At 39.1% G+C, this 27,390-nt stretch overlaps 1 protein-coding gene across 2 annotated transcripts in view; it reads right to left on the reverse strand.

Moving 5' to 3' along the window:
* Positions 1-27,390, reverse strand: part of STXBP6 (syntaxin binding protein 6) — a 106,637-nt gene that overhangs the window by 41,910 nt on the left and 37,337 nt on the right. For both annotated transcript variants that reach the window (XM_026705067.2, XM_087921848.1), the window contains one exon: positions 4,027-4,157. In XM_026705067.2, coding sequence (XP_026560852.1) covers positions 4,027-4,157 — 131 coding nt within the window. The remainder of the gene's footprint in view (positions 1-4,026; positions 4,158-27,390) is intronic.

The following is a 27,390-nucleotide window of genomic DNA, read 5'->3' on the forward strand; positions in this document are numbered from 1 at the left end:
CATGAGGTGAAATTAAGCCCCATCCCCCAAATTTAGGCCTATTTAATCCATGCGTTTCCCTGCCATTTCTCACATCGTTCGTTAGAACTACATGAGGTAAAGAGAAATGGGGGGAAGGATGGGGTGGGGAGAAAACTTGCCTTGAGGAGTGCCCTACAGGTAGCCTAGGCTAGAATACCCCGATCTACTGATAGAACATCAGCCGATAGAAGATCCCCGAAGGCAGAGTTCCCAGCTGCTTTGGGGCGAGGCATGGCTGCCCATGTCCCCTCGCCATTAGGCAGTGTCTTTCAGACAATGGAAGCCCCCCAAGAGCAGTCACCAGCCACTTCGATTGGCCAGTAAAAGTGGCTTCGGGGCGAGCGCACACATACACTTCCCTCGCCGCAAGGCCGTTTTTATCGGCCGACGAAAGCTCCCTTGAAGGCAGAGTCCCCAGCCACTCTGGGGCGAGGCGTGGCTGCCCGTGTTCCCTCACCATTAGGCAGTGTCTTTCGGGTGATGGAAGCTCCCCAAGGGCAGTCACCAGCCACTTCGATCGGCCAGGAGAAGTTGCCCTTGGGGAGCTTCCATTGCCCGAAAGACACGGCCTAATGGCGAGGGGACACAGGCAGCCATGCCTCGTTCTGAAGCGGCTGGGGACTCAAGGGAGCTTTCGTTGGCTGATAGAAACGGCCTTGTGGAGAGGTATGTGCATATGGGCCGCTCTAGGTGGAGGATGAAATTAAGTCAACCCCAAAAAGACGGCCTAGCCGGGGGTCAAAAAAAACTAAGGCCCGGCCTTATTTTGTGAGAAACATGGTTGCATCTATCTATCTTTTAGGTCAACCAATCCTTAAAAAAACCACGTTTCTAAAAGTAACTGGCATAAAGGTAAAAGTACGGGAGAGACTGCTTTCCAGTTCATTTGTATCTACCTGCCTTCTGTGTATATAGTAAATGTTCATACCCAGTACAATGAATTCTTGCAGAACAAGTCTGTTCCATTGAAACCAAGGTGGGTGAATTGCAGATATTGAGAATTAGAGAGCCATGTAAACAACATGTGAAAGCTTTGTCCAACTTTCAGAATGTTAGTTTAGAAAGCCATAGAAATGATCAAGGAGAGAATTGTAGACTGGAACAAAAATGTGTGTTAAATCCAAGAAACAGAGAAAGAAACTCAGACGGGAGTTTCAATGAGGTGTAATCCCTAATCCAATGGGGTGTAAAGGGAGGAAAAGAAACAGACTGGTTTTCAAGATTCTCTTATGATAGCTGAAATAGTTAAAACCTTGGAGTCAGTTTCCTGATGGTCTATTTCTAACTACCTACTAACAGATATTCCTTGTTATGGAGAATCTCTTTGGGAAATGAGGTTATCATTTCAAGGATGAAAGATGTTCCAATAAAGATGTTTGGGTGTCTGCCTGCCTGCCTGCCTGAGTGTGTGCGTGCGTGTGTGTGTGTGTGTGTGTGTGCATGCTATATGTGCCTTGACTGCCTGGATTAGTTCCTGCAGGGTTTTTGGCAAGATTTTTGTAAGTGATTTGCCATTGCCTTCTTCCTAGGACTGATAAGAGAGTGACTAGCCCAAGGTTACGCAGCTGGTTTCGTGCCTTAAGTGAAACATCCTAGTTTCTAGCCTAATGCCTTAACTATAACACTAAACTCTTTCTTCTGATAAGGGGAATCAGATATTTAGGTGATAAGCTCATTTTTGTTCATTTTCTGCTTCCAGAACATTCCTTCGGAGGCAGTGGCAGGCAATTCATCTTTTCATCAAAAACCTAAATATGTAAGTTTGCGGGAGGCATGAAGATGACCCTGAAGCTTGCCTGGCTTGTGAAAAAGCTATCACACACTATATATGTAAACCTCTGGATACTGGAGAAAAATGACAATGGTCGAAGTCCATGTTGGTATCCATACCATTGTACAATATAAGTTGGCCAATCTTAGAAGCCAGAACTAGATTGCTTGTTAGCAGGCTGATGTTTGGAACTGTAAATGTAGCATTCTTAAAAATGTTCTTTGTTATAGGGCCAGCTGCAAAGATGAGAAGTTTCAGTAAGTGAGTGACAAAATTGGTATAACAGATTTGCTAAACACTATGAATATTTGAAGACAGGCCAATCCTATATGATAGAGATGGGCTTTGTTGAACCCAAATGAAGTCAACTTGCTGGTCAAAAATGTGACAGAGCAACTTCTAAGCTGACTCTATAGAAAAGATGACAAGTGGTTTCCTTTAAAAGAATTACATCTTTTAGAAAGTATAAATATTTTTGATAATACTACAAGGGATAAAAGAAAGTTGGATGGTGGTTAATAAGTGGATATGATTTTCAGGACATGAAAAGGAGACAAAGAGGATGTGAAAAAAGCTCACAGCAACATTATATGAAAAGTACTAAATATATGTAAATGCTTCAAATACATGTAAATTTCTAAAGTCTATACGAGAATCTGAGAACAGATATAATGGGCACAACATAATGATTGTATAATGGAGAGAATCAATAGTAAATAGCAGGGGTGTCAAACTCAAGGCCTGCGGCCCGCATCTGTCCTGCAGGGTGCTTACATCTGGCCTGTGGAGCCACCCTGGAAACAGTAAGGGACCAGCCCGCAGTATCTCTGCCGGCAAAAAAAAGACTCCTGACCTCTGGCGCTCCTGAGTTCTGTTTTTGCTGACAGAGTGTTGCAGGAGGCCGTCAAAGCTGAAACGGAGATCAGGAGCCCATTTTCGTTGGCATAGCACTCAGGCTGCTACACGCACCCCCGACATGATTGACATCAAGCAGGCCACACCCATCTCACTCCCTGAAGTCGAACACAACCCTGATGTGGCCCTTAATGAAATCGAGTATAGTATTAATTCCTGGATACAGGCATTATTGAAATGATAAGGAAGGTGCTGTTCTTTTTATGAAGGATATATTAGTTCTGACATAGTATAAAGCAGCAAACTGAAGTACCTAAGGATGCAGAGCAACATTACAGAGTAAGAACTTTTAAAACTATAGACAGAACAGAGAAGCGCCCACAGGGAAATTATTAGACAACAACAAAAGGGATTTAAAGTGGCTATGAGAATTGCAAAGAAATGAAGTTAATTTCTATATCCATCTTTTCTATAAATATATAGGACAGATATCAGAGTTTATATTGATTTTCTCAATGAGGTAATTGGAACAACTAAAGCAAACTGAGGGAACAGTTCTAGGACATCTTGAAAGACAGTTACAAACCACCAGGTTCTGATTGCACTCGATGGAGGGTTTTTAAAGAACTTAAATGTGAAACTATTGATTTTCTAACAATCAACTTGTACCTTAAATCAAGTCTCAGTACCAAGATAGAAGATCAGTGTAGCAGCAATTTCTAAAGTGACCAGTTAAAATCTTTCAAGCTATAGGCCAGTCATTTTGATATCAATTCTAGACAAGTATGTAGAAATGGTAATCAAATTAAAAATAACTAAGCATTTGGAGAATAAAAAATTACTAAAGAAAAATTAGCATGGATTTTGCAAAGGCAAACTCTGTCTTGTTAATATACTTTAGTGCCATTTGTTATTAAATGGAGTAGACATTCTTGAATGTTCAAAAACCTTTCAAAAATTATTTGCCAAGGATCTTGAGTAAACTGGATGGTCAAAGGATTGGAAGAGGTGTCCTTTTATGGATTACTAACTGGTTAAAAACAGCAAAGAGTAGAAATATGTATTATTAGCTTCTATCCAAATCGTCCATTAGACTAATTGCTTGCTGGATATAATAAAGTGGTAAAATCTACAACAATTTAGTGAAAAAAACAAGAATATCTGGAATCATTACTCAGGATCTTGAAGATTTAGGGCTATCATCTCAAAATATCTATTATAGCATCTACTTTTTAAAAAGTAATATCAAAGCAACTGCCCCTCTCCTACATATACTAATGACTGAACTGTTCCCCCCCAAAAAAGGATGAAGGCAGTCTGAGTAATCACAAGAAACAACAGACAAGTCAAAGGACCTTGTTAAATTATCAGATACTTACCCGATGAGAATCTAAACCATTAACCTGGCGAAGCTGTTCAAGCATCCATTGTGACCTTCGTACAAAAGATGTAGAACCTTCAAATTGTTTAACTTTTGTAATATATGCTTGTGCAGGTCTCTTGTTTGTCACTGTAAACATAAAACAAAAAGGATCGTATAAAAGCATTGCAAATGTCTTTGAGAACTGCATACAAGCTTAAAATAGTCTTGCTTATAGAAGCAACATTTTATCAGTTCAGTTAATCATGACAAATACAGCTAAAAATATAACAATGTAATTTTTATTTGGGGGAACGGATAGAAGTTGGACATAAGTGTTATATTTGTGCATATATTAAACAATTAAATACAATTCTATCTGAATGAACTAATTATGTTTACATAAAATATTTTTCATAGTGCTTTTTATTATATTTGACTTTTATTTTCTGGATTATAAAGTGCTATTTATTGTCTTTATAATTTTAAAACAACTTATAATTAATCACAAATTCATAAAAAAGCTAGTAACATCTTTCATTCTTAACCTCTGTAAGTTAATAACATATGGGGAATAAAAAAATTAAAAATCTGAATGTTAATGTCTAATGAGTCTCACTATAGAGTCTTCTATAATGAGTTATCATTTCTAAGCTAAAGAAAGAAAACAAAAACACCATTATATTATTTACCTGCATTCGCAATTCTTTGGAAAGCAAAATGTGAGTTCACATTGCAAAATTGTGCCTTTGTGCAAAACCTTAATTGGATTTTTCTAATGCATACAGAATTGGAGAAAGTCTTAGATTCCACCTGTACCCAGAAGCCCAATTAGTCTCCTGCCAAATTCCTTCAACTGCTAAGATTGCTAAAGTACATTGTACGAAGAGTAAGGTCATTTGAGACTAAGAAGAAGAAAAGGATGGGTTGTGTGAACATCACCATTTGAAAAACTGTAGTTACAGGGAAATAACCAGGTCTTCACCATTGTCTCTTTGATTCACACACTAGCAAGTATGTAGTGAGCTTTATCCTTTTTACAAGGATGGCTGCTTGTCATAACCAGACTCAAGAAAGGACCCCCCTTCCAAATGTTACTTTCTTTGGAAGCACTGGCCAATGGCTGCAGCACTTGTGAATGTTGTGGGCTGAGCCCTTGTTGCTATATGACAAAGGTCTGAGAGGGCACTTCTCCCAATAAAATTTGTTAAAGTTGTAGTTGTTAAAGTGTGATAAGTACAGATTGGAAGTGGGTGTGAAGGATTGACCAGCGCATAGCAAAACATGTTGCTTGTCACCATCCATTTGGAGAAATACTGGCAACATCAGCAGACACTCAAAAGAGTGAAGCCATGTTTTCAATGATTTTAAGGGGCTGGGGAAAACAGTATGATGTTCTGATTCAAGTAGAACATTGAAATCGATTCTGGAAAGAAGGGCATATCCGGGCATAGGATTATTTGACTCCTCTGAAAAAAATAAAGGAGGTTTTCTTTGTAAGGCACACAAATCTCCAAAGTCACGGTCATCAAGTACTTTTCATAAGCAATAAATTAGGGAAGTAGTCATAGGTTCAAAAAGCATTAACCGAAAGAACAACGGAGAAGCTCAAGGGCAGAAGCAGCAAGGGCACTAGGGCAGGGGTGGGATTCAAGTTTTTTAACAACCAGTTCTGTGGGCATAGCTTAGCTGGTGGGTGTGGCTTGGTGGTCATGTGACTGGGTGGATGTGGCTTGGTGGTCATGTGACTGGCTGGGCATGGCCAACTCAATATCACTCACATCGAGGCATGCATCTCTTTGCCTGGCCTCTCATGACTGTAGGGATGCTGCAACAGTCGTAAGTGTGAAAAATGGTGGTAAGTCACTTTTTTCAGTGCCATTGTAACTTTGAATGGTCACTCCACACAAGCAAAGTACCAGCAAAAGAGGGAAAGAAAACTCCAGAGACATTCCTGAGACAGGAAGTCTAATCCTGCCAAGAATGTAATAAGGGTTAATGGAGAGGCAGTTTCTGTAAGCAACTCCAGAATGTTTCCTTCCTTCCTTCCTTCCTTCCAGGATTAGGCCAGTAATTTCTTGTAACAACTGGTTCTCCAAACTGCTTAGAATGTTAACAACCGGTTCTTCCGAATAGGTGCGAATTGGTAGAATCCCACCCCTGCACTAGGAGATAAAACTCTACTGGTCTTTAAAAAAAAAAAATCTCCATTAGTAAGTTAGAAGAAAAAAAAAAGTACATCATGATAAAAGAAGAAAAAAAAGATATGCTGCCTCACTTATTGCAAAATGTGAAAGAACTGTTATCTCTTACGGATTATTTTCATGTTTCTTGTCATTGTGCAGGATTCCTTTACCTAACCTTGAAGTGCAGTGGAATTCTCCAAGATGTAATGCTATAAGTTCTGAGTAAAAGTCTTTTCTCTGATGGATGGAAAGGATATTGAAACTGAGAATAGGGTGAACTATAGCTCCTGATGCTTCTAAAGTGTGCTGAGTTGGTTAGACTGATAATGAACAGCCAAGAGGAAAATGGTTCTACTAAAAGAAAAAAAGGAAAGTATCACCAAGAGATGGATAGTTTGTCTCACTCTTGCTACAAAATGGGTATTATCTGTTGGCATGATATTAAAAGATAGATCTTGGGGTCTGTCGAGGATCATTGCTGAAAGAGGGAGCTCCCATTTATTGGTATTCAACCTGGTATGGCGGAAATGGTTAGAAAGCGTGCTGCTGCTTCCAGATATAAGGATTTCTAAGATGAAAATGAAATGACAGATGCAACAATGCCATATTTTTAATGTAAATTGCAAAAGAAGGATGGCCTTTGGGCTGACTTTTTGTTTATATATCAGATTATGTTTATAACTTCCAATATTACTTTGGTAATCTGACCATGAAGAGAATCTATTCAAGAGAAAGGCTTGAAATACTTTCAAACTGCAAGAAACTTGAGTTTATTAATATGTCTTTATGTTTGAACAGGCACATCAGATGCAGAGAGCTTGAAGTGAACTTCCCATCTGGATATGTCTGCTTTAGTAGTGAGGACAAGCGTCATGTAAGAAGGCATGAACTGAATACCTTACACAAGATTATCTGAAAACAGTACACACACACACACACACACACACACACACACACACACACACATATATCTGAAAACAGCTACTGGTGAAACAGAGAAAAAACTATATTATTGGTGTTGCAGCATATCTGAAATATATGAAACAATTCAAGTCATAGTCAACCCTGTGTGTGAGATCTATCTATCTATCTGTCTATCTGTCTATCTATCCATCCATCCATCTACCTACCTACCTTCCTACCTTACCTATCGAGGGCAGAGGAAAGGCCAGATACTAACACAAGCCATTTTTAGAGAGAAAAGATGAGCAAGATGCCGTGACAGGGATGAAGACAGTATTTGGGTCCACTGATTGGACAATAAAAAAACTCTTGATATGTATTGATCTAATGATTCATGCTAGAAAAAAAGTGTGGCCTGATAACTTCCAGCCCAAACTTTACCTTTGGATCTAGTGTAGTAGGCATGAGCTGATAAACTTTTGATTTTGAGATGATTGATATTTAGCACTACTGAGAATGAGTTTTCCCCAGTGTGGTGCTTGCAGCAAATTGTGAGAGCTGTAGTCTAATACCATTGACAACCCCAAAAGACTACTTGTAATAAAAGGCCTGTTAAAAATTAAGAGCCAGTATAGTATTGAGAAAATTTAAAACCCTTTTCATCATCATAACTCTTCTGACAAACAGCTTGATTGCTTTCCTAGAAAAGCCTTCTATATATTTATAAACTGCTGATGGCATAAAAAAAATGAACTGACGCACATAAGTATTTCATGCCTAAGTTGTTAAAAAGGGAAATGATGACTATAATTGTTCACATTTTATTCCCCAAAAGACCTTTAGGTTGAACTGTAAAATCAGGAAAAGTTCCCATGGTATGTTATGCATTTAGCTTTTTATTTTTCCCTATTGGTTATCAAGGGAACGAAAAATCATGAATGCTTTGCTTACATAAAAAGCCGAATACCGACATTACTACGAACACCCCGCAACTTGTTAATTTAAATCTTTAAAAAAGCTTCCGTTACTTCATGCAAGACAGAAATTTAAAAAATGCTGTATTTTGCAATTTTAAACAGTGCTGCAGAGACTAAAAAAGGCACGTCCTTAATTGAAAAGGGGGAGCATATTTTTGCCTATTTAAATCTTTTTTAATTTGTAAAGACCAGAATGAAAGGATATAGGAGGAAACATTAGTGCATTGAAAAATGGTTATAATAAAGCCTTCTATATTAAGAATCTCACCAAACCTTATAATTATGACAGTACATACATCTTCTTAGTTGCATTTTTATTCCTCTCACCTGGTCCTGAGTAATGAATGTAATGCTAGACTGAAATAGTTGTGTGCTGAAATAATGTCATCTAAAAAGTATTGCACAGTGAAGTAGAATATGTCTGTATAATAAGTCTAGGTAGAAAACGAAGTTAAGCAACTTCATGTTCTTTAGATGCTTTACATTTTAATTGCCATCTCAACCAGTGTAAACAAGAAGAGAGTCCCAAAGGTGCTTTTTCAAGAGGTAACTGGATTTTCCAGAAAGTCCAGTTGCCTCTTGAAAAGCACCTTTGGGACAACTATGAGCTGGATGACTGAGAATCTCTATAAAAATAAGAAGAGAGATGATCATGGAAAACATATGTAGGGCATCAGTTTAGTATTAACCACAAATGTTAACTAATATGATTTCTGGATAACATTTTTAGAATACTTCAGGTAGTCCTTGACAACGGATCCCAAAATTTCTGTGGCTAAGTGAATTTTGCCCCATGTTATGATATTTCTTGCTGCATTTGTTGTGAATCACTGCAGTTGTTAAGTTAGTGACATGGTTGTTAAGTGAATCTGGCTTCTCCATTGACTATGCTTGTTAGAAGGTCACAAAAGAAGAGCACATGATCCCAGGACATTAAACTGCCCTAAATATGAGTCAGTTGCCAAGCATATGAATTTTAATCACGTGACCATAGGGATGCTGAAATGGTCATAAGAGTGAAAAATGGTCTTAAATTAGTTTTTTCAGAGATGTTGCAACTTTCAATGGTCACCATGCAAACTTTTGAGTTGAGGATTACCTGTATTGAAATTACTTTCTAAGTCTGGATCTAAAGAGCTCTTACATTGACAGAGAATAATCAACAGGCTCAAATAACTGCAAAGTTTATAAGAAATGCAAAAGAAATAAAACATGGGATGGAGAAGCTCAAAACAGCCAAATGAGAGCTAAGCATATTACTTGGGCATGCATTAGTTGATGAAGAAAGCTTTGAAATGTGTACAAGAGAGAACAGAATGGAATGTCTTAGAACATGTTTGAGCAAAGCTGTCCAAATTGCAGGCAACCGGCAGTCAGCAGAAGTAGCCTGCAGTACTGCATCTTAATCACTGCGCCACCATGACTTATACCTTGAAGGAGGATAGATCAGCAGTTCAGATTGCACAAAACTAGTAAGATGATGCATACTTTGGCCACTTAATGAGAAGGAAGGATTTCACTGGAGAAGAGGCTAATGCTGGGAACGATTGAAGGCAAAAGAAGAAGGGGACGGCAAAGAATGAGGTGGCTGGATGGAGTCACTGAAGTAGTTGGCATGAGCTTAAATTGACTCTGGGGGATGTTAGAGGAAGGAAGGCCTGGAGGAACCTTGTCCATGGGGTCATGATGGGTTGGACACAACTTTACGACTAACCACAATGAGTAAGATGCTGCATTCCTTTCTTTTCTGAACCTTCCTTTCCTATCCACTGTAAATTCTCACTTAACTGCTGATCTGTTCTCAGGATGGATGGATGGATGGATGGACGGACAGAAGAGTAAATATTCGTATGTTTGTTGCTTTCCTTCTCTAATGATGTCTATTTGGCTTCAGAATACAGAATCTTGAACAAAGACAAAGCAAACATTTACTGTTCAGATGATCCTCCAAAGAATACAAGTCAAGTAAATCAATCAATCTACTTGCAGTTTTAATCTCCTGATAAATGCAGTTTTCTTTGAGGCATCTTAGAGAAAGTACAGTGACTGAAATTTTAACATTCAAATTCCCAAAGCCATACCAAATCAAATCTGAGTAAGGGATCACAGACTGTAAAGCTTTCTCAAATCCCAGTACATTAATTTACTCAATTTTTATTTAAGTCCAGAAGGTGTTATATATTGATATCCAAATCTATTAATTAAACCAATAAACCTTATTGTTCCATCATTCCTTTCCTTAATTAAATTTACAGCTTTACTTAGAAAAACTTGCTCTGAATCAGAAGGTAGAACCTGGGAGTTAATCCCTTTATTTGATCATTATTCTGCATTTGTCCAAAAATTCAGCTTAAAGTTTTCAACTGTTGCCTCCGCCTCCCCTTTTAATAATAATTGGAAAGCATAAACAACAAATTTGCAATGCTAAATTGGAATGTTAAAGTGGCAAATATGATTATGCTGGACAGCCTTCACATTTTCAGCAGAATGCCAAGACATATCCATCTTTCATTTTGTTTTCAAAGTTCTATAATTACATTAATAAATCAATGTCCCCGCATTTCATTTTTCTCTACCACTTAAACTATTAAAGAGTTAAATAGTAATTTCCAAATTCATATTCTAATAGATGACAAAAATACCATCAGAAATACTCAGGCATAGTTACGTGTAACAGTTTGCATACCATTAGTAAATTCTAACTCTGAGAAATACCATGCCTGTGAGAAAATGATGATTATACAAACTTTGCAGCTGAAGTAAATGTGCTGCTGAAGATCTCTCTCTATCCCCCTACAATTTATGATTAAATAAGGAAGAGTTTTGTTTAAATGAAAATTGAATTGTAAATTGTGGTAAATAAAGCCCACTTAAATTCAGACCCTTTGCTGATTTGGTGGCTACTAATGAAATTTGCTGAAAATGTTTAATACAGAACACTATGCCAATTATCATATTCCTATGAGAGGTTAAATAGAAAATGAATAGCTAAGCATTTAGGTAGGGAAAATTATGTAATGACCACTTCAGTAACTTTTAGTCCCCACCCTGAAATTCTGTACATTCCTAACATTCAAATTAAGAAACACAACAGTTACAATGGAGTTTAGCTGACTGTAAAATCAAGCAAATCAGCAGCATTTGTAGAAATAAAAAATTCTAGTATAAAAATTCTAGTATACTATACAATTTTTAAATTAACAAGTTGTTATGTTTTCATAAAGCTGTTCCACTGTGGTAACAAATATTTATTTTAGGAAAAATGGAATTGTAGAAAGTACTAAAAAGTAGTAGCAGCAAAGGAGGGAGGAAATTCCATGTAATGCTTAGAATGTCTGCCAAAAACAACCTTCAGCAAAATAGATGAAAACAACTCTCCTATTAATCTTTGTCCTCATTGGCCCTTTGGCTTTTCTATTCTTCCCTTGCAAGCTTTATTTTCCATGTCCACAGCATTCAGTTCTAAGTATACACAAATCTTTTTAAGGTCCGCAAAAGCTGTATTTTATAGAGGTCATGTTTGGATACTTAAACAACAGGTTTTGGTTTCTTTTTCAAGTAAAAACTTATATTTATAATAATAATCCTATATATGTATGTGTCTGGATATACATATAACATTTTATGCATGCCTCCCTCTTCTTCTCCCTCTGTGTATTCACCTGAAAGGCCAAAATGAGTTTAATTTAAACTAAAATATTATTATCATTTGTCCAAAGAAACCCATCTAAGGCTTTCTTCATGTATGGCAACCAATTTCATTAGAGCATCAGTTCTGGGAAAGATCTACTTGATAGTTTACATTGTAACAAGAAATTATTACAAGAGGATAAATTTTATTGCAGAGTATGAAGCTATGCAGCCTGGAAAAAAACAAGTCTAATGATTTGCAGATAAAGTTTCATTCATTTTTCATTTGTATAGCCCAACAATTTTACATAAAATGATATGATTAATAAAGATATATCCCACAGTATGTGGGCTTCTCAAATAGCCTCTTTCTGTTTTAAAAACAGAGTGGGGGTAAGAAAGAAGAAATATGGAATATTTTCATCTCACAATTGTGGAGAGGACTGAACACAAATGCTACTTTTGGGACTGTACTATAGATCTTGGGTTGAATTAAAGTAGGAAAAAATATTTTGTTTGCTTTTTAGTACACATCTACTTTATTGATGACTTCTCAAGAAGTAGCGTTCAGCTGATCTTGTCTCAGATTGGAAACCAAGCAAGTTTAGGGCTCATCAGTAGTTAGATAGAAGAATACTGGGCTAGGGGCTAGACTGGGAAACCATTTATTTAAACAAAAATGTTTGTCACCAATTTCAGTTGACTCATGGTAGCTTAACAAGTAAAAATAAGTAAATAAGAAATCTAAAATAAATGTAAAGCATTAAGGCATGTACTGTATGATTAACAATGAAACAATAAAACATCTATGCAAAAAGGAAAAAAAAAGAAACCACTAAAATATTCATGAATGAAGGCAAATATATGTGTCCCAGGATAATGTTGCAGGATCCAATCTGGATAGGTCATCAGGACCAGAGGTTTTGTCTTCTGAGGTTTTCAGACTTTTAGCAAACACACTCTGAAGATGGCCTTCAGCACAAGTCTGAAAGCTAAGTAAACCTCTAGTCCTTGATGACTGATCTAGATTGGATCCTGCAACTAAAATATCCATGATAAATAACAGACACTAAAATGGCATGGTACAATAAAACAAACACACTAAAATCTTAGTATCATAAAACATTAATAATCCATATTGCATTATATCCAAGAAGATCACAGCTAACAGAACATCAATAAGAGAACATTTAGTTCCAAAAGACTCTTTGGAGTAGTTCAGTTTTTTAATGCTTTTTGGAAAGCAGTCTAATGTCCAAAGGGAGGTTATTCCATAAAACTTTCCCAAAGAAGGCAATGGAAAACCATGTTTGTATATTGCCAAGAAAGCTGTATGAAAGTACCTGAGAAGTCACCAGGAGCTGAGATAATTTGAAAACGATTTTACTGTTTAATTTTATTTACAGCTGCCAAAATATTTTACAAATTGTCACTCACTTTACACACTTCTTCAAATTTTATTTTTCATACAAAATGTCCAGTATAGGAAAATAGATGTTCATTTTCAAAGAAATTCATCCAAAATTTCATGCAGACTTTTGACTAAAATGTTTAAACTGATGGGTTTATGGGAAGAATTAGTGTTGTCTATTGTATTTGTGTATTCTGTAAAGTTAACTTCACTGCTAAATAGATCTTTGCTGTAATTTTGGATATTTACAATGTAAGCTGCAATCGTGTGGAATAATTGTTAACTATTATTTGCTTGCATTTTATTTATCAGATGTTCTGTCATTTGAACAAATATTGCTATTAAATCAATTCAAAATTTCAATTATTAGAAGATAAAATTTTTTACATGTGTTATTTGTCATTTCTATACAACTGTAGAGCTCCTATGTTGTACAAACTTTGGAGAATCCAGAGGGGAAAAAAAATAACTGGTGGATGGAAGTTTGACAACAAAAAAGTAATATTAGAACATTTTATTCTCCTGACCACTCTATTACAGATCTCAAAGTACTGTAGCTATTTTGGAAAAAAAAGGAAAATTTACCAGCACAATTGAGTAAGAGACTGCCAAAATAACATATGTCAACAGTTCTATCCGAACTTTGTTACACTTTTTTAATTTAAAAGTATAAGCTTTTCAATAAAATGTGTTAATCTGAAAACGCTGCTATCAAACTCCCTTCGCTTTTTGTCTACATAGAATGCACCCCTTCTAAGTGAAACTGCATTTGACTTATTCTCCAAAATAAGGATATATCAAGAAGCAATGGGTAGAAGCTTGTCAAAGAGATCTGGAACTAAGGACAACACTTCCCAACAGTGAGAAAAATTCATCAATGGAACAGCTTGCCTCCCAGAGTTATGGATGCTCCATTGTTGGAGGTTTTCAAGAAAAGATTGGACAACCATTTGTCCAGGATGGTATAAGACAGGGGTATCAAACACGATTTCATTGAGGGCCAAATCAGGATTGTGTTTGACCTTGGGGCTGGGATGGGTGTGACCAGGGTGGGAGTGGCCAGCTCAACGTCACTTGTGTCGGTGGTGCCTGTGCCAACGAAAATGGGTCTGCCAACGAAAACGGGTTCCAAAGCTCCATTTCCGGCTGCGATGGCCTCCTGGAACCCTCTGCCAGCAAAAACAGAGCTTGAGAGGGCTGCATGCAGCCCACCTGAGCTGTGTTTTTGCTGGCAGAGGCACCGCAAGCTGGTCCCTCGCTATTTCTAGGGTGGGCCCACTGGCCAGATCTAAGGACCTTGAGTTTGACACCCCTGGTTAAAGGTCTTCTGCCTTGGGCTATGGGGCTAGACTAGAAGACCTCCAAGGTCCCTTCCAGGTCCATGATTCTATTCTATTTTAAGATATAAAAGGTCTCAGTTTATAGTGCACAATATTTAAAATAAAATCTTTTTATTTTGCTGAGTCAAGCAAAATTGACTGTTATATTTAAAATATGATTTTCTTCTTACCAATTTATTTTTTAAACATTTGAACAAATTTTAAAACATACATCAGTATATTTTCTATATATGGCAAGAAACAGCATTTCATGCCATGTGAAGCAGGAGGATGGGAATACAGGCAGTCCTTGACTTACATCAGTTCATTTAGTGACTGTTAAAAGTAACAACAGCATTGAAAAGAGTGACTTATGACCATTTTTCAGACTTATGACCATTGCAGCATCCTCATTGTCACATGATCAAAATTCAGACACTTGGCAATTGGCTCGTATCTATGACAGTTGTAGTGTCTGGGATCACACAATCATGTTTTGTGATCTTCTGACCAGCAAAGTCAATGGCGCAGCCCGACTCACTTAGCAGTCATTTAACAACTGTGGCAAGAAAGGTTGCAAAATGGGACAAAAGTCACTTAATGAATGTCTCACTTAGCAACAGAAATTTCGAACTCCATTGTGGTCGCAAGTCAAGGAATACCTGTAGTTGCTCTGTGGGATTGTATTATAGGCCAATGCACTGTCGGTCCCATATTCCAGAGCTGCAGTAGTCACAAGACTGGCCCTTTGGTCATCCTGGAGCAGTTCATCCATGGCAGGCTGGTGCACAGGCCAGTCCTGTGACTACTGCAGCTCTGGAATATGGGACTGACTTTCCCACCAATGTCAGCAAGCCACCGTCAGTCAAAATTCATATGAGTGGTCCGCGGGACTTGAAATTATGAGTTTGGTAGTCCCCGAGGTCCAAAAGGTTGGTGACCCCTGCACTGCTGGATATGTGTATATATCAGTTCTATAGTTTTATTTTACTGTTTCTATTGCTAGTCAGAGTTGAGGCTGGGCAGCCCATCTGTATTACATACCATAGCTCTCTACCGAGGTCAGGCCTAGAGATTTGCTTCTTTCCTATTAGAAGGCTGCAGCATGACTGCAAGAATGGGCGTTGGTAAATTTACCTGAGAATGCCCTTTCTATCTATGCTGCTAGAGAGCCTAGGATGGATATGACTCCTCCTGATGACATCATCAAGCTGAGTTTGTCTAGTATAAAAGTAGAAGCCTGTGGGAGAAACCCCCCAGCTTTGGCGAAGATACTTGACAGACTTTAGTGAGTGTCTCTGAAAGCCAAAAAATATTGTGAACCATAACATACCTTACCACAATCCGGATGCAACAAGGGAGGGGCTGGGCTCCCTAGCAGCAGAGATAGAAAGGGCGTTCTCAGGTAAATTTACCAATGCCCATTCTCCTCCATGCTGCTGCGAGAGCCCAGGATGGGACATACCAAAACCTTCATGTCCTCGGGAGGGTCCTCGTCTGGTCTCTCACTCCGAAGTAGGCACGACTCACTGAAGAACCTGTCTGCCAAAAGCCGCGCTTGTGGAGGCATAGGAATCCAGGCGGTAGTGTCTGATGAATGGAGACAGGGATGTCCATGGAGCTCTTCTGCAAATCTCCTCTAGGGGTTCCTGGGTGGCCCAGGCAGCCAAAGTTGCAGCACTTCTAGTGGAGTGTGCTGTCAAGCCATGTGGTACTGGCAGAGCTTTGGCTTGGTAGGCCTGTGCGATGCAAGCCCTGATCCACCTGCTGATCCACCTGCTTAAGGTGGCAGGAGGGGCCTTGTTCCCCCAGTGGGAAGGGGAAAAGGATACAAACATAGCCTCTGTCTTCCTAAACGCTGAAGTGTGTTTCTAAGGACCCTTCTAACATCTAAGGTGTGCCACTTGCGCTCTAAGGCATGGTGTGGACGGGAACAAAAATCAGGAACTACTATCTCTTGGGATCTGTGGAATACAGAATTTATTTTTGGAACAAAGGTAGGATCTAAATGAAGAACAACTCTATTGTCGTGAAAAGTGCAGAGGTCCTGCTGTATAGGTAGAGCAGCCAACTCTGACACCCTTCTAGCTGAAGTGATGGCTATTAAGAAAACCACCTTGAAGGTCAAGAATTGAAGGGACACCTTTCTGAGGGGTTCGAAGGGAGGTTCTGCTAGGGCCTGGAGGACCTTGTGAAGGTCCCAGTATGGGAACCTGTGAACCACAGGAGACAGGTTCACCAGATCTACAGACAGGTTCACCAGATCTGCAAACCAGGGTCTCCTGGGCCAATGGGGGGCTAGGAGAATCAGCTTTGCCTGTTCCTCCAACATCTTCCGAATGACCACCGGAATGATGGGAAGAGGGGGAAAGGTGTAAAAGAGTCCGGTGGGCCATCTGCTCCAAAGTGCCTTGGTCCCCTCCACTCCCTGATAAGGAAACCTGGTGAAAAATCTATTTACTTGAACATTTGGGGGAGAGGCGAAGAGGTCTAGGTCCGGTGTCCCAAACCTGAGGGAGAGATTCCTGAAAATGGACTGGGGAAGGGACCATTCTGCATGGCCGATTGGGCTCCTGTTCAGCCAATCGGCTTGGGAGTTGTCAACTCCTGAGATGTGATCTGCTGTGATAGACAGCAGATGTTTCTCTGCCCACCTCACCAACCTTATGGCTTCCCTCATGAGGGCTCTGGACCTTGTGCCCCCCTGCCAGTTGATGTGCACCTTTGCAGCCATGTTGTCTGTCAACACTAGCACACGGGACCCCACTATCCTGTCCCTGAAATGTTTCAGGGCTAGATAAATGGCTCTGAGTTCTAGCCAGTTTATGGGCCCAATCCTGTCTAACTGGGACTAGATCCCTTGAGCCATGAGACCCTCCATGTGGGCTCCCCAATCCAGGAGACTTGCATCGGTGGTGATGATCAGTTTGTCCGGTTCCTTGAATGAGAGACCCTTTGAAAGGGCTGGGGAAAGCCACCACTTGAAGGAACAGTGGACCTCTGGAGAGAGCAGGACCTTGGTAGATGTGTGGCTGGTTACTGCTCATTGAAAGGGGAGCAGGAACCATTGTAGAGCACATGAGTGTAGCTGTGCCCACGGAACAATGCCTATGCATGAGATCATTTTGCCCAAAAGTTTGGACAAAAGCGACAGGGAGACAGTGTGTTGACGTTGGACCTGTCGAATGATCTCGATAAGGCTCTGCCCTCGCGCTGGAGACAAAAACTTGGCACAGAGTTGTGTCGATGATGGCTCCCTAGATGGAGCAATCTGGTTGTTGGGAAGAGATGGCTTTTCTTGGAGTTGATGGAAAAACTGTGGTACTGGAGTCAATGGAGAGTGGTTTGAAGATCTTGATGGGCAGAGAGGGTGGAGGATGACAGGATCAAGATGTCATCCAAGTAGCATTCGATTCTCACTGGAACAGACCAGAGCAAAGCCACCAATACTGCCATTAAATTTGTGAAGACTCTTGGGGCAGATGAGAGCCCGAAAGGAAGGGCCCGATACTGGAAGTGGGAATTCTGGTTACAGAAACGGAGAAACTGGCGATGATGAGGCCAGGTGGGAATATGAAGGTAAGCCTCCCTGAGATCAGTGGAAGAGAGGAGATTGCCCTCCTGAACGCTCTCCAGAATAGAATGCAGAGTGTGCATTTTGAAACGCCTATATGGGATAAACTCATTCAGAAATTTTAGATAGAGAATGGCTCACCAACCCAAGGCCTTAGGGACCACGAAAAGCCGAGAATAAAGCTCACGTCCACGTTGTAATTCAGGGACTGGTTGAATGGCCCTTATATCGACCAGGTGACTAATGGCCGATTCCATAAGTGCCCTTCGTGAACTGTCCCGGGAAACAGGGCAGAGTAGAAATTTTCCTGGGTGTGGTGATAAAAATTCTAATTGTAACCCCGACCTTACTGTATTGAGTACCCAGGCGTCTGTCGTTGACTCCTCCCATCTGGAAGCAAAAGAGGCCAAACGACCTTCAATGGGAGAGGAGAATGAGAGATTATTTAGAGCGATGGAAGGAGCGACCCCCGCCCCAACAAAAGGGCTGTTTACCTGCAGCTTGATGTCTGCCGGTAGCCTCATGGTGTTGATCTTGACACTGACAATACGCTCTCTGAGGTCTGGAGAAGTGAGAAGCATTTTCGGGCCTGAATGAGGGAGGCCGGTATGGGGTAGGACAGAAGTCTGCTCTCTTTCCTGTTGATGAAAGGACTTTACTTTTGTCTTTTGTTTCAACAACAAATGGGTCAAGGGCATCTCCAAACAGCTTCTCACTGGTACATGGGGCAGTAGCTAATTTCCACTTGCATCGAGGCTCCGCTTGCCAATTTCGTAGCCATAGCAGTCTCCTAGCTGCCACTGATGATGCCATGGCCCTGGATGAGAACTTGGTGGCGTTGAGGGTGGCATCCACCAAGAACTCTGCTGCTGCTGCTATGATCATATTGAGGTCTTGATGCCACCTACAGTCTGCTGGAGGTATGAGGCTTTGAAGTTGGCATAGCCGGTGGATGGAAGACCTTGTAAAAAATGATGCAGCAATCGAGGCCCGGATGGTTACACTTCAATGTTTGTTCAGAGCATTTGTCCTCTGCCTTTAGTACGTCCTCAGGCTCAGTTGGAGTGCTTGAGGAGAAGGAGGCCACAACTGGGGCATCTATTGGGGGAACTGCCAGAGCCGTAGCTAAGGAAGGACCCACGTTGTAGAACCGCCTATCTTGGGACGATGGTCAGGGGCCTGCAGTGGGGAAGGCAAATTGTTCCTTGACTAAGTCAAGAAAGATGATGGGGGAAGGAAGGACCTCCAAATGAACAATGGGTTTGGAGAAGAGGAAATCACCATGCCCTGATTGTACCACTTGATGCTCGGGGGCAATTTCCTCCGCTGACAACTGGGCTGTTACCAGTGCCTTGTGTAGGAGAGGTTTGAATAAAGCGGATTTGAATACAGAAGCTAAAGGAGGCTGATCAGGCCTCAGATCTTCCTATCCCTCCGAGAGATTGGGGTCCCAGATTTCTCCCTCTTCCAGATCAGAATCAAGGGAGGGGCTGCATTCAGATGATTCGTCATACTCTCCCTGAGTGAGGTCCACTCCTTCCGCATAGGTAAGGTGCACCTTTTATTCTACATGGTGAGGTAGTTCCCTTTGGGGAATCTGAGCTAGAGGAAAAGCCAGGAAGGAAGGCTGAGGTCTGTCTGAAGGCCTGAAGATGATGCCACCTAAAATGGCCACTCGCTACTTTCTTTAGAAAAAGAGGCTTTCAAAATGGCCACTCGCCACCTGCGGTTGAAGAAGAAGCCTCCAAATTGGCCACTCACAAGAGCTACAGGCTACTCAGGGGTTAAATCGCTCCCTAGTCTGTAAACAGTCCCGAATGGTGAAATCGGCAATAAAGTGAAAACTGCGGTTTTAACGATCAGCTGAGAGGCGCTGTTATTGCCGATGCGATCTTAACGATCCTGGAGGCCGAAATCACTAAGGGAAGATTGTGGAGAATCAAGGGTTGCTCCCTACTTACAGTCTCCCTTGGATGAGAAATGTCAAGTCCTTGGTGTTGCAGGAGAGTGGAGCCCCACTCTCCTGAAGGTACAGCTGCACCGGTTCCCGGGAGCTATGCCAATGATGAAGATAGCTTTCGCTTTTGCTGCTAACTAAACTGCTTTCAGAGACACCAGTTTATGGTCATCGAAAGAAGCTGAGTCAAAGCTGGGGGGTTTCTCCAACAGGCTGCTACTTTTATACTAGACGGACTCAGCTTGATGATGTCATCAGGAGGAGTCATACCCATCCTGGGCTCTCGCAGCAGTATGGAGGAGAAAAGAACAATACGAGACAAGGAGGCTTGACACAATTCTTTCTAGCCTTAAACAGCATCCTCCTCCACTTGCTAGTTTATTCCAAGGCTTCTTTTTCCCCCCCAAAAAAGGAGTAAAGTGCAATTAAGAAAAATAGGTAATGTGTATTTTCAAAGCTGGGCTATTATGATTTCACCTCAAAGCAAATGTATTAAACTGAACTGAATTATTTAGTATTCTAATACTTAAATATATGCATGCACTCTACATACATGCTGGAATTGGGGCGGTGGTTCAAGAGCTTTTAAATAATTTAGTCCATTGAAAACATGAAAAGGAAACACTAAAGAAATAGTCTTCCTACTAGGATAATGTGAAGCAGACTTAATTTTCTATGAAATAATTATGTATGGTTTTACAATGAAGACTTTATTAACAAGAAAAATCTAGCTTTTATGGAAGGTGGGAGTGCTTTTCAACAAGGAACAAGATAAGATAAGCTTTTAAAAAAAATAAAAATAAAGGTACACAAACATACAAAAAGGTGATTAGAAATAAACCCTGGTCTTTCAAACCTACTCATCCTATCAAATGATTTACTTTCTATGATTTACCAAATTGCAAGAACCTTTCTAGATAGTTTTCGGATTGCACACATCTGAAATATAATTCAAACAAGCTTGTTTTTACCATCAAATAACCAAGGTAAGGATGCCTGACATAAAATGCAGCACCTATGTATCACTGAGGTCTCGTTATGTATCCAATCACAACAAAAAACATTGTTGTTATCTTACTACAGGTAATCTTCAACTTATGACCATAATTGACCTAACATTTCTGTTGCTAAGCGAAACATTTGTTAAGTGAATTTGCACCATTTTACCACCTTTCTTGCCACAGTTGTTAAGTGAATCACTGAAGTAAAGTTAATAATACAGTTGTTAAGGGAACCCCATTGACTTTGCTTTATGAGGTCACAAAAGTGATCATGTGACCCCAAGACACTGCAACCATCATAAATATGAGTCATTTTCCAAGCGTCTAAATTTTGATGATGTGACCATAGAGATGCTGCAGCGGTTACAAGTGTGAAAAATGTTCATAAGTCATTTTTTTCAGGGCTGTTGTATCTTTGAATGGTCACTAAGTTAAAGAGCACCTGTATAATGCTTTGATGTTTGAAGTTTTCAGTGTTCATTCTTTCATTTTTATTTAACCTTTTGTCCACAAATTGTGAGGAGTATATAGAGTTATTCTCCGTTCCATTTTATTCAAACACAGCCTTTTGAAGTTTCTAAGGCTAATAATTTGGCTAAAGTCATCCAAAGCTCAGTATTAGATATCCCCAACCTAATTCAGCACTTCAACAATTGCTACCTACATTATCCCACATAATGGCATTAAGGTCTAATACATTTCAAAAACTTCATCAAGAATGTTTCTGGTTATGTAGAGTCTTGGTGTATCAGAATTTTTTAATTCTATGGCAACTAACTCAGAAGGAAAAAAAAATCTTCTGCACTTTACTGAACTGAAAATCTTATCTCCTGGAACTCTTATAAGACTGCAAATGTGATACTAACATTCTTTCAGAAAAGTTTTAGAAAGGTCTACGAATACAGCCACTATTTTTTCTACGATAACAATTTCTAACATGTCATTAAGTTGTTGAACCCAATCCAACACTATACCAACAATAAAGCAGCTTGTTCCTTATTGAAAAACCATTAAAGAAACAGAAGGAATAGGCAGGTTTCTGGCCAAATTTTCATCTTAAATCAAATATCTGTTCCAGACAAAGATCATCTGCATACCTACTCAAAAGACTAAATATTGTTAACACTTGATTCCACATATATCCAACAGACTGATTTTTCACTAAACGACATTCCCCTTTATTCCGATCCATCTAGGTTTAGTTTCCACAGGTCTTACTGTTTTAATTTAAAAATAACTATAGCGCTAAAGAAATAGTCTTCTTTTTCCATATAATTTGTAGTGTTTTGTCCAGATGAAATTTATTTTAATTAGTAGGTCCACAAACAAAGGCAAAACAATACAGTATTGTTACTGTAGAGAGACTTTAGCATCCTTTGTGAGATAATAATCACCTTTAAGCTTTGGTATTTTTATTAACTAATGCTGGATATGCATTAGGGGGAAAAGGGAAATAATTTCAATTAGTCCTTGCATCCAGGGAAGCAATAAATCTCTCTTAAATACTGTCAAACTTTTTACAAGGATGCCAGAAAAAATGAGCAGCAATAATTTCCTAAAAGAGAGCCAACTTTGTCCTCTCCTGCTGTCCTATTACAAAATACAATTTAAAGGTCTTTTCAAGCAGAGAGGCCATTAATAAAGCTATTAAAAATAATGCTGAACTACAATTAATGATCATAATGATCCTGATCATATGATTTCACAGGATCTCAAACTGAATTGGAGTAATAATATTATGGTTAAACTAAACGGTACTAATTTTTTTCCTGCACAGATTTTTTTAAAAAGTTCATTTCTCCATTATTTCTTATAATTTAATATGGGGCATAAATGTTATAAAATTCCAGAGCTGTATATAGCTATTCGAATTTTGCAGGGTAGTGCATTTTAGTTCACCAGATTTTTACTTCATTGTTGCAGATTCTTTCAGGCAGATTCCAGAATTGCAAGTAATAAAGAAAAAAATACAGGTAGTCCTTGACTTACAACTACATTTGGCACCAGAATTTGCACTGCTAACCAAGGTATTTAAATGAGTTGCACCTGATTGTATGACCTTTTTGCCACAGCTGTTAAGCAAATCCAGCTGCCCCCATTGACTTTGCTTGTCAGAATCCAGTTTGAAAAGTTGCAAATGTGATCACATGACTCTGGAATGCTGCAACCATCATAATACATGCTGACTGCCATGCACCCAAATTTTGACCATGTAACCATGGGAATGCTCTAATGGTTGTAAGTCTGAAGACCAATAAGTCACTTTCTTCAGTGCCCCTGGAAATTTGAATGACTGTTAAACAAATAGTTGTTAAGCTAAAGACCACATATAGTCTATTTGCATTATGTATTATGTAGGATGGAACTCTAGGGATTTAAAAAAATAAAGCCCAACTGCATAGAAATAAGTATTAAAACATTGTAAACTTATTTTGCTTGAGAATCATCTGGTCCTTAGTAATTTTTTATTTATTATATCATGTTTAATTCAACCTTTAACTCAAAAGCCTCCCCAAATATCTACCTTTAGATGTTGCGGGTGCTTCATTACCGGAGTGTTTTAAAAAGAGACAGCACAGTCATTTGTCTGAAAAGATATAGGAGCTGGACTAGAGGACCTCCAAGGGTCCTTCCAGCTCTATTCTGATTCTGAAAACTGTTTATCACACATAGATTCACTGGGTTTAATTCTACAGTATACATATCTAGTTGCTTGCTTTCTGGATCTTATATAATTTCAGCAATAAGTCAAACTCAGAATGAATTATTTATAAATTAAACATTACATTTGTCGATGTTTTCACTATGGTTTAGGCATTTCCTACTGAGCTACCTATTTACAATTACAAAGCCATATTAGTATTAATCCCTGTTTAAAGAGTATTTCAAATGCATAACATATTTTTTTATAAACCCCAAAGCTTTGAAACATACAGTTTGAAAAGAAAAGTAGAATACATTTTTAGTTTTATCAAGTTATTAAGAGTCTATTCAGTGCACGTAAAATATGCTTTTATTTAGTGTGTATATTTTTTTTACTGAAAATAATCCACAGCAAATAAATTGGCATACTTTATACCACAGAAGTTCCTGTTTGAATCCTTGAAATTCATAATCTACAGCTTTTATTATTTCTTTCGCTATTGCCATAGGCAGTAAGGCATTTGTACAAAATTTAAAGGTTACTAAGCTGTCTACTAAAAATTTTCCTACTTAACTATACTTTCTTTCAGCTTCCATCTATTTGGAATGCTATTTACCTTGCTTTTTAAGAAGGATTTTGACAAACCATAGGAGCTTTTAATATTGGCTGCAAGAAATACTATAAATTGCAAAACTCTCCAGAAGAAGTGGCATTTTTATTGCTGGGAACCTGAACCTATACTCGGGGGGAATAAGGCAGCAAGATAATTTTAGCTCAGAACCCACATTTTAGAATGAAAAAAATGGATTTCTTTATATTTAATTTTAGTTCCATTTTTTCACTGTGCTTTGTTTTGGTACCATGGCTTGCAGATCCTTTGCATTTTCAGCTTTCAAATAGTGTTATCAGCATAGTGCAGATTATTGAAGCTTCTTTCTCCAATTTCAAAACTATACTTATCGTTTTCTAATCAATCTTCCCTTAATATATATTCTGCATATATATTGAATAAATAAAGGGAGAATATGTAGCCTTTTCGCACTTTTTTACCAACCTAGAGCCAGTCTGCACAAGGATATTCCATGTTAATTTGCATATTCTATAAGACTCTGTTTTTGATATTGGAATGTAGATTTCCGATCGGTTGGTTACTATGTCATTCTCCAAAATTGCTGGCATAAATTGATTGGAATCTTGACTGATTTTTCTTCTGTTGCTTGCCAAACATAAGTGGGTATTCCATTAGTTCGTATAGTTTTCTGAACTGGCAATGGAGTGGTGATGTAACTTCATTTTCTAATACTAGAGGTTCTTATTAGGAATATCTTGCTAAGGCAGGGCTGTCAAACTTGCAGATGTGTCACGTGCTGTCTACACCCTTGCCTGGTTGAGTGAAGGGGGAAAAAGTTGCAGTATGTCATGTGACTCTGCTGTAACAACACGAGTTTGACACCCTTGTTCTACAGTAAGGTATTTTGGATATTGACATCTCTATTACATAGTGTTGCAGTATACTCCTTGCATCTTCCTTTGAATTGGTTACTCTCCAACAGTTGGCATCATTAATATTCCAATTCAAGGATGGAACTTCCTTCTGACTGCGGAGATATTTTGAAAGACTTTCCTTGTTTTTCCAGGATTGCTTCAATCCTCAATGCGTTTTTAACAGCTCTTTTACATCTCTTTCAACAGCTCTCTGAAACGCTTTGTAATGTTTTTGTTTTTAAAGGAGCTGGCAGAGGTCATCTCAGAACCACTGCACTACATCTTTCAAAAATCCTGGAGCACCGGGGGACTACCAGAGGACTGGAAAAAGAGCTGATGTGGTTCCCATTTTCAAAAAAGGAAAATAAAAACCCAGGAAACTATAGACCAATCAGCCAAACATCAATACCCGGGAAGATACTGGAAAAGATAATAAAAAAACAGATCTGCCAATATCTAGAAACAAGTAAAGTAATAACTAGCAGTCAGCAAGGGTTTGTTAAAAACAGATCATGCTAAACCAATCTTATTTCATTCTTCAACACAGTGACTAAATTAGTAGACTAGCAAAATACTGTGGACCTAACATATTTAGATTTCATCAAGGCATTCGACAAACTAGACCACAACCTACTTCTTAGTAAGCTAGAAAGAAGCGGAATAGGTAGCACCACCACTAGATGGACTTGCAACTGGCTAACAAATCGTACTCAATGAGTAGTCCTTAATGGATCTAAGTCTACATGGAGGGAAGTAAGCAGTGGGCTGCCACAAGGTTCTGTCTTATGCCCAGTACTCTTCAATATCTTCATTAACGACTTAGATGAGGGAACAGAAGGGAAACTTACCAAATTTGCAGATAATACTAAGCTGGCAGGAATAACTAACACCCAGGAAGATAGGCTCAAGAGCCAGATGGATCTTGACAGACTAGAACACTGGGCCATATCTAACAAAATGAAATTCAATGTAGAAAAAAGTGAAGTCCTACATTTAGGCAAGAAAAACCAAAAGTACACATATAGACTGGGTGAAACCAGGCTCAATAGCAGTAACTGTGAGAGGGATCTCGGAGTCTTAGTGGACAACCAGCTAAATATGAGCCAGCAGTATGCAGCAGCAGCCAAAAAAGCTAATGCAATCCTAAATTACATTAACAGAGGGATACAATCAAGATCAAGGGAGGTACTATTACCACTCTATAAAGCCTTAGTAAGACCGCACCTAGAGTACTGCATCCAGTTTTGCTCACCACATTATAAAAAAGATGTCGAGACTCTAAAAAAGTACAGAGGAGAGCAACCAGGATGATTAGGGGACTGGAGACTAAAACATATGAAGAACGGTTACAGGAACTGGACTTGGCTAGTGTAGTGAAGAGAAGGACCAGGGGACACATGATAGAGGTCTTCCAATATTTGAGGGGCTGCCACAGAGAAGAAGGGGTCAATCTATTTCCTAAAGCGCCTGTAGGCCAGACAAGGAATAATGGATGGAAACTGAACAAGGAGAGATTCAACCTGGAAATAAGGAGAAACTTTCTGACAATGAAAACAATCAACCAATGGAACACCTTGCTTTTGGAAGTTGTGGGAGTGCCATCACTTGAGACTTGAGACCTCAAGAAGAGATTGGACTGCCATTTGTCAGAAATGGTTTGGGTCACCCACTTGGGTGGGAGGGTTGGACTAGATAACCTATAAGGTCCCTTCCAACTCTGATTATCTGTTATCTGTTGCTTTCTGAGAATTTTGTCTTTCTTGGCATTGGCTTCCCTTCCCTTCTTTGCAATTTGCACATGCTGTTCTGACATTAGTTTGCTTTCTTCTCTATTTTTGGTAGCCTATTTTCACATTCATTTTTAAAGACTTGATCCTCTTAATGAATCCTCTGGTTGTCTAGCATTGAGCCTTAGGACTTCAAATGATTCCTGATGTTCTCCTCAAAAATGGTGGGTATTATGTTCAAGATCGTATTGTGGAAACTGATTTTCTTCTTCTTTAGCTTAACTTGGAGCTTGCATCTGAGCAGTTTGTGGTCTGTACCATAGCCAGCACCTTGCCATGTGTTTGATGCAATAATTATGGCCCTCCATCTCCTTTTATCAATAATATAGTAACCCCTTGGTGAGATGGATGGCATACAAATAAAATAAAATAAATAAATAAATTTTATTCTATATACCCTATCTTGTGATGTCCATATATAGAGACTCCATTTTAGATAATTGACAATAGTGTTAGCTATGAGGAAATAACTGGAGTGGTAAAAACTGGTAAAACTGGCCTTCTGTTCC

The sequence above is a fragment of the Pseudonaja textilis genome, chromosome 1 (genome assembly GCF_049901715.1).
Source record: "Pseudonaja textilis isolate UNSWEBS1 chromosome 1, rPseTex1.2, whole genome shotgun sequence".
Lineage (NCBI taxonomy): Eukaryota > Metazoa > Chordata > Lepidosauria > Squamata > Elapidae > Pseudonaja > Pseudonaja textilis.